Here is an 18,437-nt window from a genome sequence, read left to right as displayed (position 1 = left end):
TAAAAGATAACCCTTCAACAATCCCAATACTTGAGAGTTAGTGAATAAATCTCAAATTTACCTCATCCACTCATAATTTTGTTTGGATTATATTCGCCCTCAGGCTTCACTTTTCCATCAATGCATCCCAATTTTTTTAAAATTTAATACAAGAAAGAATTTCATGATATTATAATAAATCATTCATCTATTATCTTGTACAAAAATTATTTCACAAAAGTTAAACTTTGATTAGGCATACATAAGGCACAAAAGCTCATTTTTTTTAATGTCTCCAAAATATATCAAAGTTTCTACCTTGACAAAGACTACTGGAAATAAAAGAACTTCTTCTTGGGAATTCCCTAGCAGTTCAATGGTGGGTAGGACTTGGAGTTTTCACTGCTGAGGCCCAGGTTCAATCCCTGGTCAGGCAACCAAGATCCAGAAGATCCAGCAAGCCTTGTGGGTTGCCCAAAAAATAAAAGAACATCTTCTCATTGGCCATAATCATCAATTCACAAATCTGAAACTGTAGGGACTTCCCTGATTGCCCAACAGCTAAGACTCCTCAATTCCAAGGCAGGGGGCCCGTGTTGGATCCTTGGTCAGGGAAAGTGAAAGTGAAGTCGCTCAGTCGTGTCCGACTCTTTGCCACCCCGTGGACTGTAGCCTAACCAGGCTTCTCTGTCCATGGGATTCTCCAGGCAAGAATATTGGAATGGGTTACCATTTCCTTCTCCAGGGGAATCTTCCAGGGAACTAGATCCCAAAAGCTACAACTAAGAGTTCACATGCCACAACTAAAGATTCCAGGTGCTGCAACTAAGACCTGGAGCAGCCAAATAAAGAAATACATAAAATTTAAAAAATCTGTAACTACTGTACAGTAATACAATCTTTAATCTTTGTTAGAGTTTTCAGGTTTCCTGCCTAAAATGTCTAGCTGGTCTCATTACTGCTGGCTGGGCATGTTACCTACATAACAGCAAAAGTCTGCTGCTTCTTCTGAGTCTAAAATAGAGTTAAAAATCAAAGTCAGTAAGGCGCTAAGAAAACACCAAGTACTGTGTGTGGCTTTAATTTAGGGGATTTCTAAGTATACTATATGTTTTGGGTCTGGATTATATTCAGAGTTGATGAAAGCTTAGTCTCTAGATACATGTAAGTGTTACTAGCTGACTGTTTAAAATTCTACATCTTAGGAAAAAATTCTTTCTTTCTTGAGGTATAGCAAACATAACTTTGTAAGATAAGACAACAAAACAAAAAAATGAGATGTCTTAAAGGGCATAAAGCTTGTATTTCCCACAAATATAAAATGTCTTAGAAGAGCAGCAAGTAGTGTTATATTGGTGCACTTTTCACAATTCCCCACTATAGCTGAAACTCCACAAGGACAGGCACCAAGTCTGTGCTACTCACCACTGAATCCATGGTGACTGACACACTGTAAAACCTCAACAGTAATCGCAAAGGCTTGTAATTTAATTTTCTACTTTATTTTTGAAAAGTGACTGTGTTCCCCTTGACATACAGATCTTCAATCTACTTTGAATCAGACACCACATCATATACAAAATAAACTCTAAAGAGACATAAAAGCAAATGCTGTAAAATATTGGCAATTGGTGAATGTAAAGGAAAGACGAAAGGGGATTCATTAGAGTAAATATCTTTTCTGTAGGTCTGACATTTTCCAAAAGAATGAAGTTTTTGGAACTCTTACTTAAGTAAAGAGCTGACATTTGAACAATCATTTTGATTTACATTTACCTTTCATAGCACTCTTGGAGAAGGAAATGGCAACCCCCTCCAGTATTTTTGCCTGGAAAATCCCATCAACACAGGAGCCTGGCAGGTTACAGTCCATGGGGTCGCAGAGTCAGACACAACTGAATGACTTCACTTCTTCCATAGCACTCTAGTCCATTTATTATCTTGAGTATATATCCCCACATACAAAAATATGCAGACACACACTACTGGATTTTTTAAAATTCACACATATCCATTAATGTCTAATTTAAGGAAGTCAAAGGCATGTTAGTAAGACTAAGAATATATAAAGAGGTAAAATACTCATACTTTACCAGTAGGTTTCAAACCAGCTAAAAATCAAGAGGGAGATATCTTATCATTCAAAGCCAAGTGCTACAGTATATAGGACACACTGCAATCCTCTGGCAGATTATGAGTTTGCTGAATCACTTGTTAGTATTTTATAAAACAGTATATACGTCAACAGAAAAAGACTGAAATTGAAGACTACAGTAATATTCTGTTCCAAAAGCAAAAAATACTCCTTCCCCTCAAGTAAATCAACCAAGATTATATGTCTAAAAAAAAAGAATATATTATACATCTAAATCAAACTTCTTTCCTTTTCTTTTAAATTTATTTAGCTGCACTGGGTCTCAGCTGAGGCATGTGAACTCTAAGCTGTGGCACATGGGATCTAGTTCCCTGACCAGGAATTGAACCTGGGCCTCCTGCAGTAGGAGTGCGGAGTCTCAGCCACTGGACCACCAGAAGTCCCAAAAGCTCTTTTAGCTATTGTGAATGCTGATTCCCTACTACATTTATCTAACTATTTTAAATAACAAAAATATCTGTATTTTGGCAACAAACTGGATATTTATAAAAACAGTACCAAAGTTATCATTCATCCCTAATTTTACTGGATGTTATTCATTAAAAAGTGGAGTTGAAAATCATTTGGAGTCAAAAATTACTTCAAATTCCAGTTAAACTACAGGAGAAAGATTTTTCTCATCCCTTCTCTCCAAAGTCACACCAAAACATTAAGGGAAAAAAATATAAATAGCTTACCTTGATTTCAATAATAGACATTGTAACTAACCACAACAGATGAAGAAGTTTACGACCTTAGAACCCACTGAAGCAGATACCAATGAGGAGCAAGACAACTCATGTCTCAATATAGGAGGTATCAGATACCAGACAGAAAGTGAAAGTGAAAGTCACTCAGTTGTGTCTGACTCTTTGCGACCCCATGGACTATACAATGCACAGAATTCTCCAGGCCAGAATACTGCAGTGGGTAGCTGTTCCCTTCTCCAGGGGATTTTCCCAACCCAGGAATCAAACCCAGGTATCCCACATTGCAGGCGGATTCTTTACCAGCTGAGCCACCAGGAAAACCCAACAGAAAGTGAGGGCTTGATTAAAGGTTTATAAAGACAGCCTCCATTTCACATAACCAGATATTACCACTCCACTTACAGCACGAGTCTAAAGGTTTATTCTCTAGAAAATCTGAAACTGACATACTCTGAATTTAAAAACAAGAAGCCCACTGGAGTGTGGAGATGAAACTAAAACCAGGGAGATTAAAAAGCCCCACCCATGTTCACAAAGCTCATAAACATCTTTCAACCACTTCTTTTTTTGCATTACAAAAAAAAAAAAAAAAACTGTATTGAAGCATAGCTGATTCAATGACCCATTCTCAATTATAAATGTACACCCTGAAACACCAATCATTAGCAAAAGGCCTATAAAATAAAATATAGAATAAAACAAACATCGGGGGAGGGGGCAGAGGGTAGGCATGGAAAACCTGAAAGAAAAGAGTCAAAAAATAAAATGTAGAATAAACTATCTTCCAAAAAAGTTACTGTATTTATAAAACAAAAACAGAATACTTAAAAAAAAATTTTAAAGAATAAACAAGAAGAAGCACTAGAAATTTAAATATATTACAGGTGAAATAAAGTCTTCAAATAGAGAAGTTAAAAGATAAACTCAAAGAAATCTCCCAGGAAGAATGAATTAGCAAGCTAGAAAATAGAAAATTATATGATCATCCAGGAGTCCAACATCCAAAAACAGAAAATAAAAAGGAACAAAATCATAGGAGGGAAAAAAGCAAGAAAACTTGAAGTTAAGGACCTGGAAAGACCCACCAAATATTAAGGATGGATTTATCTGAAAAAACAAAAGACCTACCCACTGAGATATATCATCTGTTACCAAGAATTCAAAACACTGAAAAACCTAAAAATCTGCAGAGATAAACCAGGCCAGAAATAATGGGTAAAAAATCAGAATGGTATTGGACTTGCCAGCAACATCAGAAAGGAACTAAAAGACAAATTTTCAGTATTCTAAGGGAAAATTATTTTCAAACCAGAATCCTAGGCCCTGTCAATCTTTTCATTCAGACAAAGAATTTAGGCATTGTTAAACATGGGTGGTTGTCGTAGGTGGCTTTACAAACAGCTAGCAGAAGAACTGATGCTTTTGAACCGTGGTGTTGGAGAAGACTCTTGAGAGTCCCTTGGACTGCAAGGAAATCCAACCAGTCCATTCTAAAGGAGATCAGTCCTAGGTGTTCTTTGGGAAGGACTGATGTTGAAGCTGAAACTCCAGTACTTTGGCCACCTCATGTGAAGAGCTGATTCACTGGAAAAGACTCTGATGCTGGGAGGGTTTGGGGGCAGGAGAAGGGGACGACAGAGGATGAAATGGTTGGATGGCATCACCGACTCGACAGACGTGAGTTTGAGTGAACTCCGGGAGTTGGTGATGGACAGGGAGGCCTGGCGTGCTGCAATTCATGGGGTCACAAAGAGTCGGACACGACTGAGCAACTGATCTGAACTGAAAAGAGAAGAGAAGCGAAAGGCAAGGGAGAAAGGTAAAGACAAATCAAGTTGAATGGAGAGTTCCAGACAATAGCAAGAAGAGACAAGAAAGCCATCTTAAAAGAACATTGCAAAGAGAAAAACAACAGAATGCAAAAGACTAGCAATCTCTTCAAGAAAATTAAAATACCAAAGGAACATTTCATGCAAGGATGGGCATGATAAAGAACATAAACAGTAAGGACCTAACAGAAGCAGAAGAGATTAAGAAAAGGTAGGAATAATACACAGAAGAACTATACAAAAAAGGTCTTAAGTGACCTGGATAACCACGATGGTATCGTCACTTACCTAGAGCCAGACATCCTGGAGTGTGAAGTCAAGTGGGCCTTAGGAAGCATTACTATAAACAAAGCTAGTGAAGGTGATGGAACTCCAGCTGAGCTATTCCAAATCCTAAAAGATGATGCTGTGAAAGCACTGCATTCAATACGTCCGAAAATTTGGAAAATTTGCAGTGGCCACCGGACTGAAAAAGGCCAGTTTTCTTTCCAATCCCAAAGGACAATGCCAAAGAATGTTCAATCTACCATACGACTGCAGTCATTTCATACACTAGTAAGGTAATGCTCAAAATCCTTCAAGCTAGACTTCAGCAGTACATGAACCTCTGAGAACTTCCAGATGTACAAACTGGGATTAGAAAAGGCAGAAGTATCTGAGATCAAATTGTCAACGTTCTTTGGATCACAGAGAAAGCAAGGAAATTCCAAAAAACATCTACTTCTGCTTCACTGACTTCATTAAAGCCGTTGATTTTGTGGATAATAACAAACAGTGGAAAATTCTTCAAAAGACAGGAATACCAGTACCTGTCTTCTGAGAAACCTGTATACAGGTCAAGAAGTAACAGTTAGAACCATACATGGAACAGACTGGTTCAAAACCGGGAAAGGAGTATGTCAAGGCTGTATACTGCCACCCTGCTTATTTAACTTATGTGCAGAATACATCATGCCAAATGCCAGGCTGGGTGAATCACAAGCTGGCATCAATATTGCTGGGAAAAATATCAACAACCTCAGACATGTAGATGATACCACTCTAATGGCAGAAAGTGAAGAGGAACTAAACAGCCTTTTGATGAAGGTGAAAGAAGAGAGTGAAAAAGCTGGCTTTAAAACTCAACATTCAAAAGAAACCTAAGATCATGGCATCCGGTCTCATCACTTCATGGCAAGCAGAAAGGAAAAAAGTGGAAAACAGTGACAGATTTTATTTTCTTGGGCTCCAAAATCACTGTGGACAGTGACTGCAGCCATGATTATCCAAAGACCCTTGCTCCTTGGAAGGAAAGCTATGACAAACCTAGACATCATATTAAAAAAGCAGAGACATCACTTTGCTGACAAAGGTTTGTATAGTCAAAGTTATGGTTTTTCCAGTAGTCATGTAGAGATATGAGAGTTGGACCATGAATAAGGCTGAGCACCAAAGAATTGATGCTTTTGAATTGTGGTGCTGGAGAAGACTCTTCAGAGTCTCTTGGACTGCAAGAAGATCAAGCCAGTCAATTCTAAGGAAATCAATCCTGAACGTTCATTGGAAGAACTTATGCTGAAGCTTCAATCCTTTGGCCACCTGATGCGAAGAGCCAACTCATAGGAAAAGACCCTGATGCTGGGAAAGATTGAGGGCGGCAGAAAATGAGATGGTTGGACAGGATCACTGATTCAATGGACGTGAGGTGAGCAAACTCCTGTCATGCTGCAGTCCATGGGGTTGGAAACAATCAGACACAACTTAGCGACTAAACAGGGACTTCCCTGGTGGCTCAGATGGTAAAGCGTCTGCCTACAATGCAGGAGACCCGGGTTCAATCCCCGGGTCAGGAAGATCTCCTGGAGAAGGAAATGGCAACCCACTCCAGTATTCTTGCCTGGAAAATCCCACGGACAGAGGAGCCTGCTAGGCTACAGTCCATGGGGTCGCAAAGAGTCAGACATAACTGAATGACTTCACTCACTCACTAGCGACTAAACAACAAATACAGGAATTCTCAAGACTTCCCTTGTGGTCCATTGGTTAAGAATCTGCATTGCAATGCAAGGGACACAGATTCAATCTCTGGTCAGGGAAGTAAGATCCCATATGCTGTGGAGCAACTAGGCCTGTGCGCCACAACTACTGAGTCCCCAAGCCACAACTGGAGAGTCCATGCTTTCTTTGTGGTCAAAGAAAGATCCTGCATGACAAAACAAAGATCCCTCATGTTGTTAAGACCCAACACAGTTAAGTAAATACAAACAAACATGGGAAGTCTCAAAAAATTTCCTTTGCCATACACCCTTTTTGTAAGAAGCTGCTGCTGCTGCTAAGTCACTTCAGTCGTGTCCGACTCTGTGCGACCCCCACAGACGGCAGCCCACCAGGCTCCCCCATCCCTGGGATTCTCCAGGCAAGAACACTGGAGTGGGTTGCCATTTCCTTCTCCAATGCATGAAAATGAAAAATGAAAGGGAAGTCGCTCAGTCGCGTCTGACTCTTTGCGACCCCGTGGACTGCAGCCTACTAGGCTCCTCCGTCCATGGGATTTTCCAGGCAAGAGTACTAGAGTGGGGTGCCATCGCCTTCTCCGCTTAGCGACCTATGACCCAAAGCAATAAAACAGCAGTCTCTCACATGAGTGATGCTAAGGGAACTGAAGCAGGAAGGATAAAGATGTAGAAGAAAGAGAGGTATCCAGGAAAAAAACATGTATCAATAATCTCTAATGGTCTGTCTGTGCAGAAATTCATTTTGAGAGGTTGTTGGAAGATGTAGGAAGACTTGATAATGGGTAAAGGAAATTAATCAAATAAAGAGAATTTTTAATGTCAGAGAAAAGGAAACAGAGTTGTAACAGACTATTTGGTTTTAAAGGAAATATTCCCATGGGCACATTAATGTACCCACGGGGTATCAATTTAACAAAAACATTGGGATAAAGAGTGGGATAAGATTATAAAAGGTTAAATGTTTCATTTAATATTAAATTAGTAATTCAAAAGATGTTGATATAGCATATCTTTTGAAAACAGTAATATTATCTTTTGAAAAATATCAATATTTAACAGAAAAGGTAGACGATACCTCTAAAGAATAGGACTAGAGAGGGGATGAGAAAGGAGACTGTTTAATTTTGTTACTTCTATAAATCTTTTAGCAGTTTAACTTCAAATATGTGCACATATCACTGACAAAAATTAATTTTAATTTTTAAACCTTTCAGAAAGCAAAGAATAAATTATTGCAAATAAGAGTCAGAGTCAATCACTAAATCAACTTTCAATCCCACAGCATCATCCAGGGTTATCTCTGAAGCCTTCAGAACACCTGCATCAACTGACTGACTACTTTAAAAAAAGCCTGCACATTCAATAATGGTACTGGAGCAACTAGATACCATCTTAAGCAAGATAAAAGAATCTGAACCTAAACTTCATACCATAATACAAAAACTAACTCAAAATATATTATAGGCTCACATATAAAACAAAACTTTTACCAAACAAAAATGGGAAAAGATCTTCAGTGTCTAGAACTAGACAGAGTTCTTAGACACCAAAACATGACCTGTGAAAAGAAAAATTAATAAATTCATCTAAATTTAAAATTTTTGCTGTGTGAAAGCCCATGTGGGGACTTCCCTGGTGGTCCAGTGGTTAAGAATCTGCCTTCCAACACAGGGGACATGGGTTTGATCCATGGTGAGGGAACTAAGACCCCACATGTCGCAGGGCATTTAACCCTTAACCCCATGTGCCACAACTACTAACCATGTATTAGTAGTTGAGAAGTAGGGAGAAGCCCATATACCACAACTAAGGCCTGATGCAGCAAAATAAGTGAATAAATATAATCCACCCCCTCCCCCCCCAAAAAAAGGCCACATGAAGAAGTAAGAAAACAAACTATAGAGACTGGAAGAAAATATTTGCAAACCACATGTTCAACAATGGACTAGTACTTAAAATGTATAAAGAACTTTCAAAACAGGAAAAAACAAACAAACAAAAAAAAGGAACCAATCCAATCAAGAAACAGGCAACTGACATAATCAGATAACTCAGCAGAGAATATACAGATGGCAGATGAGGACACAGAACAGTTTTTAACAGCTCTGGCCATCAGGGAAATGCAAATTAAAACCACGATGAGATTACTACTATACACTTACCAGAATAGCTAAAATACAAAAGAGCACCACCACCAAATACTTGTGAAGATACAGAGAAACTAGATCACTCACAAACTACTGTGAGAATATAAAGTAGTACGGTCACTCTAGGAAGAGTCATATCCTTATGAAACTAAACATGCAGTTACCATCCTGACCCAGTAACTGCACACTTGGGCATCTATCCCCGAGAAATGAACATTTATAATCATACAAAAACATCTACACAAAAATTCATATCAGTTTTATTTACAACAGGCAAAAATCAGAATCAACTCATGTGTTTCTCAATGGGTGAGTGGTTAAACAAACTGTAGGGAATGCATGCCATGAAATACTATCAGCAGTAAAAGGAACTACTGGTGCACACAACTTGGATGAATCACCAAGGAATTAAGCCAACTGAATAAAAGCAAATCCCAAAAAGTTACAACCTCTTGATACCATTTATTTTATATTTGTGAATGACAAAATTTTATAAATGGAGAACAAATTTGGGGGGGGGGGGACAGGGTATAGTTAAAAAAGAACACAAAGGATCCTTGTCCTTTGGAACTGTTCAGTATCTTGACTGTGGTGGTGGCAAAATGAACCTACAAAAATCACAAAATTGCAGAGAATTTAATATACACAAACAAATGAGTACAAGTAAAACTAGAGAAATCTGAATAAGACTGGTGTGCTGTGCCAGACGACAATATCCTGGTTGTGATACTATAGTTTCACAAAATGTTACCATTAGGAGAAACTGGGCAAAGTGCACAAGGGATCCTTCTGTATTATTTTTCACAACTGCATGTGAATCTACAATTGCCTTAATAAAAACATCAATTTTAAAAAGTCCTGCATAAGCATTGCCATTGATATGAAAGAAACAAATCAACACTGCTTTCTGTTCTGATTTTGATACGTTGTACTTTTTGGGTCTCCAGAATAATGGTTTTTTTTCCATTTTCTAATGTTTTACAACCTTGGATGCTCTGTTTCTGGGTCATGCTGGAAACTTAGTGTTCCATCAGCAGTTGCTGTTTTCCTCAAAAATATGATTTTTCATCTCTGGAAAGAAGGATAAATATCAAGTAATCACTTTTGCTAAAGTATATGGTACTATCTTCAAACAAAAATTTATTTCTCATTTGAAATTTCCCTTCAGATGAGTTTTCTTCACCAAAATTTTATTCTAGTCATCATTTTAAATTCCTCTTCTTATAATCCAAATTGAAGAATTTACCCCACTAACCTCCAATATTCACCTCTTTGAAGGCAGCAAAACCTTTGTAAGACCTTTACAGTCTCAGGGCTCACACAATGTTCTCAACCCTCTCTATAGCTTTTATACTCTTCCTTCATGACTGGACCATCTCCATAAGCAGTGTTCCCATGAAGATTCTCTTAGATCCACACAAACTTCTATTTTTTGCTAAATAACAGTCTTATTTATAAATCAACACTCAAAAGGCCCCTATTTCTCTGTTAAACTGCTACCACAGAACTAACCGGGCAATTCTCTACTGCTAATTGAAACAGACTGCCAGTATTTCTATCATTCTTTACTTTTTACAAACCAAACAGGAATATCAATCAGTATTTCCTTTGCCAATTCGTGTCTACCATTACACACCATAATGCAAAGAGCCAACTCACTGGAAAAGATTCTAAGATCTTTTGGAAAGATTGAGGGCAAGAGGAGAAGGGGGCGAAAGAGGATGAGATGATTGGATGGCATCACCAACTCAAAGGACACGAGTGTGAGCAAACTCTGGGAGATAGTGAAGCACACGTTAGCCTAGCAGGCTGCAGTCCATGGGGTCGTAAAGAGTTGGACACAACTTAGTAACTGAATAACAACAACATTATTAGCTCAGGTTATGCTAAAGGAGTACGTCAAGGCTGTATATTGTCACCCTGCTTATTTAACTTATATGCAGAATACATCATGAGAAACGCTGGACTGGATTCAGAAGCACAAGCTGGAATCAAGATTGCCAGAAGAAATATCAATAACCTCAGATATGCAGATGATACCACCCTTATGGCAGAAAGTGAAGAGGAACTAAAAAGCCTCTTGATGAAAGTGAAAGAGGAAAGTGAAAAAGTTGGCTTAAAGCTCAACATTCACAAAACTAAGATCATGGCATCTGGTCCCATCACTTCTTGGGAAACAGAAGGGGAAACAGTGTCAGACTTTATCTTTTTGGGTTCCAAAATCCCTGCAGATGGTGATTGCAGCCATGAAATTAAAAGACGCTTACTCCTTGGAAGGAAAGTTATGACCAACCTAGATAGCATATTCAAAAGCAGAGACATTACTTTGCCAACAGAAGTCCGTCTAGTCAAGGCTATGGTTTTTCCAGTGGTCATGTATGGATGTGAGAGTTGGACTATGAAGCTGAGCACCGAAGAATTGATGCTTTTGAACTGTGGTGTTAGAGACTCTTGAGAGTCCCTTGGATTGCAAGGAGATCCAACCAGTCCATTCTAAAGGAGATCAGTCCTGGGTGTTCTTTGGAAGGAATGATGCTAAAGCTGAAACTCCAATACTTTGGCCACCTCATGCGAAGAGTTGACTCACTGGAAAAGACTCTGATGCTGGGAGGGATTGGGGGCAGGAGGAGAAGGGGACGACAGAAATGAGATGGCTGGATGGCATCACTGACTCGATGGACATCGGTTTGGGTGGACCCTGGGAGTTGGTGATGGACAGGGAGGCCTGGCGTGCTGCGATTCATGGGGTCACAAAGAGTTGGACACGACTGAGCAACTGAACTGAACAGATGCTTTGTTTGCAAAGGACAAGTGCCCTGAACAGACCCCTTGATATTTGGTGCTGATACTTGTTACTTTCCCACTTCTGTCAAAACTACTGCAACTCCACTTTTCAAATACAAATTGATGAGTAGGAGAATGACCTTATCCTTAATTTTTTCAAACAAAACAATGAAAATTCTCAGGATGAGAAACACAGTGACGAACAGGATTGTATCTGGATTTTAGTCAAAACTCTTTCCACTAACTAGTCATATAATCTTTTGGCTTCTCTGGTGGCTCAGATGGTAAAGAATCTACCTGCAATGCAGGAGACTGTGGTTCGATCTCTGAGTTGGGAAGATCCCCTAGAGAGGGGAATAGCTACCCACTCCAGTATCCTTTTTGGAGAATTCCATGGACAGAGGAGCCCAGTGGGTTACAGTCCATGGGGTCGCAAAGAGTCAGATATGACTGGGTGACTGACACTTTCACTTTCTTACCTCATGAGTCTCAGTTTTCTGACTCTTAAAATTCACTGCAGAGTTCTTTCCTATATTAATATTCTAAGGGGTTCTATAGGGAGACACAAAACAAAAAGACAAACCTGCCTTTAGTATCTGAAATTACAGCCAGTAATACTAAGAATGGGAAAGAATGACCCCCAGTTAACAGTAGCCATCACATGAAACAGTGAAGGGGCTATCTGAGAGTAAATGCTCTTTTAGAGAGCTGCATCAACTGTCCAAAGGTGTTTTGGGTTTGTTTTTCTTTTTTGGTAGTAAAATATACTGAACGTAAAATTGACATTTAACCACTTTTTAAATTGCAGTTAAAAAAAAACACATAAAATAAAAATTTACCAACCTAACTAGTTTTAAGTGTATAGTGCAGTAGTGCTAAGTATATCCTCAATGACTTGCAACAGAATTTCAAAGCTACTTCATCTCACAAAACTAAAATTATATCCCCATTTCCCCCTCCTCCCAGTCCCTGGGAGACTATCAACCTACCTTCTACAATTCTACTTTGTTTCTAGGAATTTGACAACTTTAAATATCTCATGTACTTGGAATCATGCAGTATTTGTCTTTTTGTACATATTAAACATTTCTAAGTATACAATTCAGTGTCATTAAATATATTCCCATTGCTGTACAAACATCACCACTATTCATCTCCACAACTTTTTCATCCTTCTAAACTGAAACTATGTACCCTTCAAGCAGTAATTCCCCATTAACTGAAATGTTGTACCCATTAGGAAATAACTTCCCATTACCCAGTCCCTGTAACCACTATTCTACTTTCTCTATGAACTGACCTATTCCAGGTACCTGTAATACTTGTCCTTTTGTTCTGGCTTGTTTCACTTAGCACAGTATTTTCAAAGTTTATCCATGTTGTAAAATCTATCAGAATTTCATTCCTTTTTAAGGCTGAATAATACTCCATTGTATGTTATGCTACATTTTGTGTATCTATTCATTTGTCTATGGACATTTGAGTTGTTTCTATCCTTGGGCTATTGTGAATAATGCTGCTAAACAGACAGTAACAAGTGTTGGAGGATGTGGAGAAATGGAATCCTGGTGCCGTGCTAGTGGGAATGTAAAAACAGTGCAGCCACTGTTGAAAACAATATGGTGGTTTCTCAAACAATTTATTAGCATAGGACTGATTCACTCCTAGATATATACCCAAACGAACTGAAGGCAGAGACAGATACCTGCATGACAAGAGTTCATTTATGTCAGTCACCCTAATGGGTGTGAAGTAACATCACATAATGGTTTTGATTTGCATTTCCCTTATTATTAAAAGATGTTGAACATTTTTTCATGTGTTCACTGGCCATTTATGTACCTTCCTTGGGAAAATGTCTGGATAGTTTTAATCAATCCTAAAAATACATCTTGAAATGAAAGACATTTCTTATGTACTCTGGCATTTCTGCAGCATGAGCCACTGTCTGGGTATCACAGCAAAGTCCAGACACATTTAAATGCAAAAGGTTTTGCTCAATTTTCTAAAAAGCGGCCTCTCCATATAAAATGGGCTCAGTTCAATAAACCAATTTTTAAATTCATGTTAGTGGAACCTACTCCTCCAACATTCGGTAAAAATATGCAGAAAGCAACAAAAAGGACGCGTCCATTGCCTCTCCCAGAGGCAAGAGCCTTTACCAATTTAGTTTTTTACCTAGAACCCAGAGGTAATGTTTTCATGACTTTGGCCAAATCAACCAATGAAATATGGTCATCCAAAAACCAGCAACTCTCTCTAGATCATATATTTAATGTTTAGAAAGTAGGTAAAGAAGAAATGTTAAAATGTAACTAGCTAATTCTAAAGGATCCTGGTTACACTGTACTTACCACCTGTCTGCCTGCCTTCATTATTTATCAAGCACCTATTAAATGCAGGGATTCTTCTAGGTGCTTAGCATCTATCAGCAAAAAAAAACAAAAAAAAGACAAAGTCTTCTGCCCTTGTGCAGCTTATATTCTAGTGCCCTTGAATTTGCTTTGTGATTGGTGAGTATGGAACATACCATCATAATTTGTTTTTAAAACTGTCTGCAATAAATCTGACCATAAATGTGATACACAACTTCTGATATAGATGTGTGGAAAAGTACATAGAAAAATTTAAATAGCCTTTGTGAGCTTTGTAAATAAGGACCATAAGCCTATAAAAATTATTTCCTCCAAGAATCAATAACCAATGAGTAACTAAGATGACTATGTCTAAAATAATGACAGGCTACATTATACTCGCAGTTTGGCCCTTCTGAACCCCTGCAAGGTAACCACTTCCTTTCAAACCTCAAGATGTTTTAACAATCAAATGCCAACTCAAATTTCAGTATCATTCATAGAGAATGCTCTTTATTTTTTAAAAAGCAAAGCAAAACAAACAAACAAAAATCTTAGCCAACTGATGAAATTTAAAATGCCCTAAAAGTAGTACATATTTCAAGTATCTCTAATCATCTGCATATTCGCCAACTGGCCAGTTTATACTGTTTAGACATGCACTGTCCAAATGTGCCTAATCTGAGATGAACCGTAAAGATAACATACACAATGGAGAAGAGTATAAAATGTCTCAACTATTTTAAAGTTTTGATTATATAATAAAATGAGAAGACTTCGGATAAAATGAGCTAAAAGACAGTATTAAATATTTCTTTTCCTTTTTAAATGTGGCTACTAAAAAATATTATGTGACTCACATTATGTTTCTTTTGGATAGCATTGATGTAAGACACCAGGAGACTTCTAAACATGCATATAGAGCTAACATATGCCACATGTTGGAGCTGAACTCAGAATTTTACATCCATATATTCTGTTCAACATGTCTTAGATATCAAAGTATCACGCACATCAAATATTTTCGTATCAAAATATGAACATTCCAGAGTGTAAAGTGAATTGTTTAGCAGAGCACTAACCAAATATTTGCATGACCACTGCATACAGGGCATTCAATCCATAAAGTAACTTGTTCTGCCCCACTACAGCATATGGGGCATGTGTTCCATATATAACTGATATGCATGCACTGTGCTCCTACAGTGCGCCTGGCACCATGCCAGGCACTTTGCTCTCATAAAATTCTCACAACTACTGTGATGGGTACTATTATTAACAATACTTAAAGAAACTGAAGTAGGAGAAAAGGTTAATTAACTTGTCAAAGTCCCATAACTAGTAACCTGTGGAACTAGGATTCCAACCCAGCAGGTGAGATCCAAAATCACCACACATTTTTATTAGTAAAAAGACTACACAAGGGAATTTCCTGGAGCTCCATGCTTTCACTGCTGAGGGCAAGGGTTCACACCCTGGTCTGGGAACTAAGGTCCCAAAAGACTATGTAAGAAAATTGTATCATTATCTTACAGGACTGGGTTTTAGTTGTGAGTACAATAAACAACACCCCTACAAAAGGCCAAGAGTAGATGGGAGGTAACGTTTTGCTCCTACTTTCCACTCTACCTTTCTCAACCACACGTTAAAGCTGACCAACGTGGATTAAATCTCTGATCTTACTACAGGTTTATTCTACGCTCCCTTTTGCAGGAAGGCCCCATCCCACCCCTCTAGTTCAATTTCTACTTGTCCTTCAGACTTCATTTTAGACATCATCTCCATGCAAGCCTAGTTTAGACTAAGCGCCCCTCTCTCTATGCTTAGCCCCACTGTAGCACTGTCCACACTCTGTTGTGCTTCCTCCCTAGATTCCCTATCATGTTCACCACTTATCTATCCCGAAAACAGTGCCTAGCGTTAGGTGCTCAATAAATATTTGCTGAAGGATCTAACCACCTGATCCACCCAGCTACAGCTCAAAGTGGAATATTAAAAGTAAAGTTAGTGGTAGGAAGTGCTAACCCACAAGCAGAGAACAAGTTCTAAGTCTCATGAAATTTACAACAGATCTAGAGAGCAATACAACATTCAGGAAACAAGAATTACAAAGACGCCCTCCCCACAAAACAAGTAAAATCAAAATCTAGTCAAAACGATCTAATGCCAAATTTCAGTATAATCTGTTTTATGAGAATGAATTAAGTAGCTGACACTTATCACAAGAAATCCAAATCAACGATTCCAAATGCTATAAATTGAGATCAGCTTAATTTTGACACTTCCCAGAGTTCAAAGAAAACTATGCTTGCTTTTTATAATCATTTCAATATAAACTTAATTACACTTAAAATGGGTTTTATTGCACTTGCCCCAATGCTGTGTACTGGTCCCAAGTGACAGAGACAACCTCGTGTTAAGATATTTATCGTGAGAGGGAAAAAAAAGGATCTCACATCCAACCCAATTTAACACAATTCGTGTAAATGACAATTTTCTCAGTAGAGTTGAAAGGGACTTTCCTAGAGCCTTCCCTTTTCTTTTCCTAAATAAGAAACCGATTTAAAAGGTCAATCTTTAGCTCTTACTTTCATACTAAATAATTCTGAAACATGAGGTGAAAAGTACATTAGAAGTCCCAAGGCTATGACTTGCAAGACACTTCCCTATAAGACGCTAGTGTAAAACAGAAGGGGAGAACTTCATTCTTTCAGGTTCGAGGACAGAAACTGACCATCTCCATCAGATTACTGCTTCTGCTGATGTCTCGAAAAGCACTGTGTGCAAACATGCCACAGAGTCCCACCCCAAGCACTAAGAGCCTCCGATTGTTTGACACATCAATGGATTAGTCAACGCGGGGCAACTCACTTTTCCCTTCTAATTTGCTTTAATTATTCCTTACACAAACCCTCAAGTTTACTCTAAGTTACGACCATATGGAATCTCTTTGCCCTGAAGTATAAATTCAGGTCTTTACCAAATGACCCCTACTGCTTCAACCCCAACCATCAAAATAATCCCTTACAAGTATCGTACATCTAGTAACGCCATACAAACATGGAAAAAGCCAACCCTGACGCTTAAAGAAACATGATTCTGGAACGCTGTTAATGCTGCATATTTTGTAACAGCAGGCACTGAGCAGAGTGGGAGACTTGAGAGCAAAAGACCGGATGGAAAGCATGGGAAGACCCCGCCCCAGAAAGCTCAATGCCGATTCAAACAGTAACTTGGGTCTGTCGCTTGGAATCGGGATCACTGAAACAAAGGCGTATATTACGGGAAGCAAGATGTCTGGAGTAAAAGGAACGGTTTGCAGCTGCAGAGATCGCACACCATCCTCCCACAGGTCTTACCTATGGTGGAAATAAAGGTGGTGTTGAAGGCATCATCCGAAAAACGAAAAAGGACGCAGGTCTTCCCCACTCCCGAGTCCCCGATCAGGAGCAGCTTGAAAAGCAGGTCGTACGTCTTCTTCGCCATTGGGAGGAGCGGCTCAGGCTCTCGCCGCCGGCGGCCCCAAGGGATCGGTCCCTCTCACTACGGGCCAACTCCTCCTCACTCGGGCGTTCTCAGGCCGGAGGACCGGGGGGAAGCGTGGGAAAAAGGACGGCTCGAGAGGGCGCGGGTGACCTAGGAACTGCCTCGTCGAGGAAGCCCCGACGGTGGCGGCGTCCGGTGCCTCCGAGGGCGGCGACCGCTGCTCCGCAGCCTCTCCCAGCCGCTCCGCCCGGTTCCGGGGAGTCGGTCGGGACAAAATGGCCTCCCCTCCCCCCTCAGGGTTGCTCGGCCGGGACGCTCCGACGGGCGAGCGAGCAGGCTCGGCCGTCGAGGGAGCGCGGTGGGCGTGAGGACAGCCTCTCTCTCCCAAGCAGCAGCTCAGCGCTAGGACGCAGCGAAGTCAGCGAAGGAAGACCCGGAGCTGACGAGCTTAGCTACATAGCCACAGGAAACCGAGCCGCCCCGGCCAGAGCCACCTTTTCCCCGTGCCCTCTCACGCCGGCGTGCGCGCTGCCTGAGACGCACGCAAGGACGTACGCCCGCCCTCCTCTCGCGCCCTCTTCCTGCGGTCCGCCCCTGCGCACGCGCGCCAGGGGGAGTGCGCGACCGCTGGGGGCGGAGAGTGAAGCTCGCTCTGGGTCTCCCAGCCTCAATCTAAGGCCCGGCGGAGATGAGAGAGGGGTGGGGCGAGAGAGGGCGAGGCCGCGGGCGCGCTCCCTGCGGCCGCCTGATAGGGTGCGGCGGCCTGACGAGCACGCCCCGCGGGGAGGCGCTGTTTAGTGACTGCGCAGGCGCGGCACTACCCCGCCCCCCCTTGACACCCCCGATTTTTTTCTTCCGGTTGCTCTCCGACTTCGCTGAGGATGTTTCGGGTCCCGTTTGACAAGCTTATCGAGCTGAGGGTCTTGGCGCAGCCACGGCCTTGGGTGGCCGTGTGTTTCCTGTGCAGCTGTAGCTTGTAAATACGAGGAAAAGTAGTGCCCTGGGTCATTTAACAGCCTC

General features: G+C 40.3%; 1 protein-coding gene and 1 non-coding gene across 2 annotated transcripts in view; one reads left to right on the top strand and one right to left on the bottom strand.

Annotated features, from left to right (window-relative positions):
* RAB10 (RAB10, member RAS oncogene family) overlaps positions 1 to 17,946 on the bottom strand; it is a 66,954-nt gene extending 49,008 nt beyond the window's left edge. Inside the window, exon 1 of the mRNA XM_005895690.2 lies at positions 17,291 to 17,946. Coding sequence (XP_005895752.1) covers positions 17,291 to 17,417 — 127 coding nt within the window. The 5' untranslated portion in view covers positions 17,418 to 17,946. The remainder of the gene's footprint in view (positions 1 to 17,290) is intronic.
* On the top strand, positions 6,413 to 6,485 carry TRNAC-ACA (transfer RNA cysteine (anticodon ACA)). Its single transcript has one exon. It is a non-coding gene; the product is annotated as a tRNA-Cys (tRNA).
* Positions 17,947 to 18,437: the final 491 nt, after the last annotated feature.

Source organism: Bos mutus, chromosome 11, assembly GCF_027580195.1.
Source record: "Bos mutus isolate GX-2022 chromosome 11, NWIPB_WYAK_1.1, whole genome shotgun sequence".
In the NCBI taxonomy this organism is placed as follows: domain Eukaryota; kingdom Metazoa; phylum Chordata; class Mammalia; order Artiodactyla; family Bovidae; genus Bos; species Bos mutus.
This window is presented reverse-complemented; position numbering and strand designations above follow the sequence as displayed.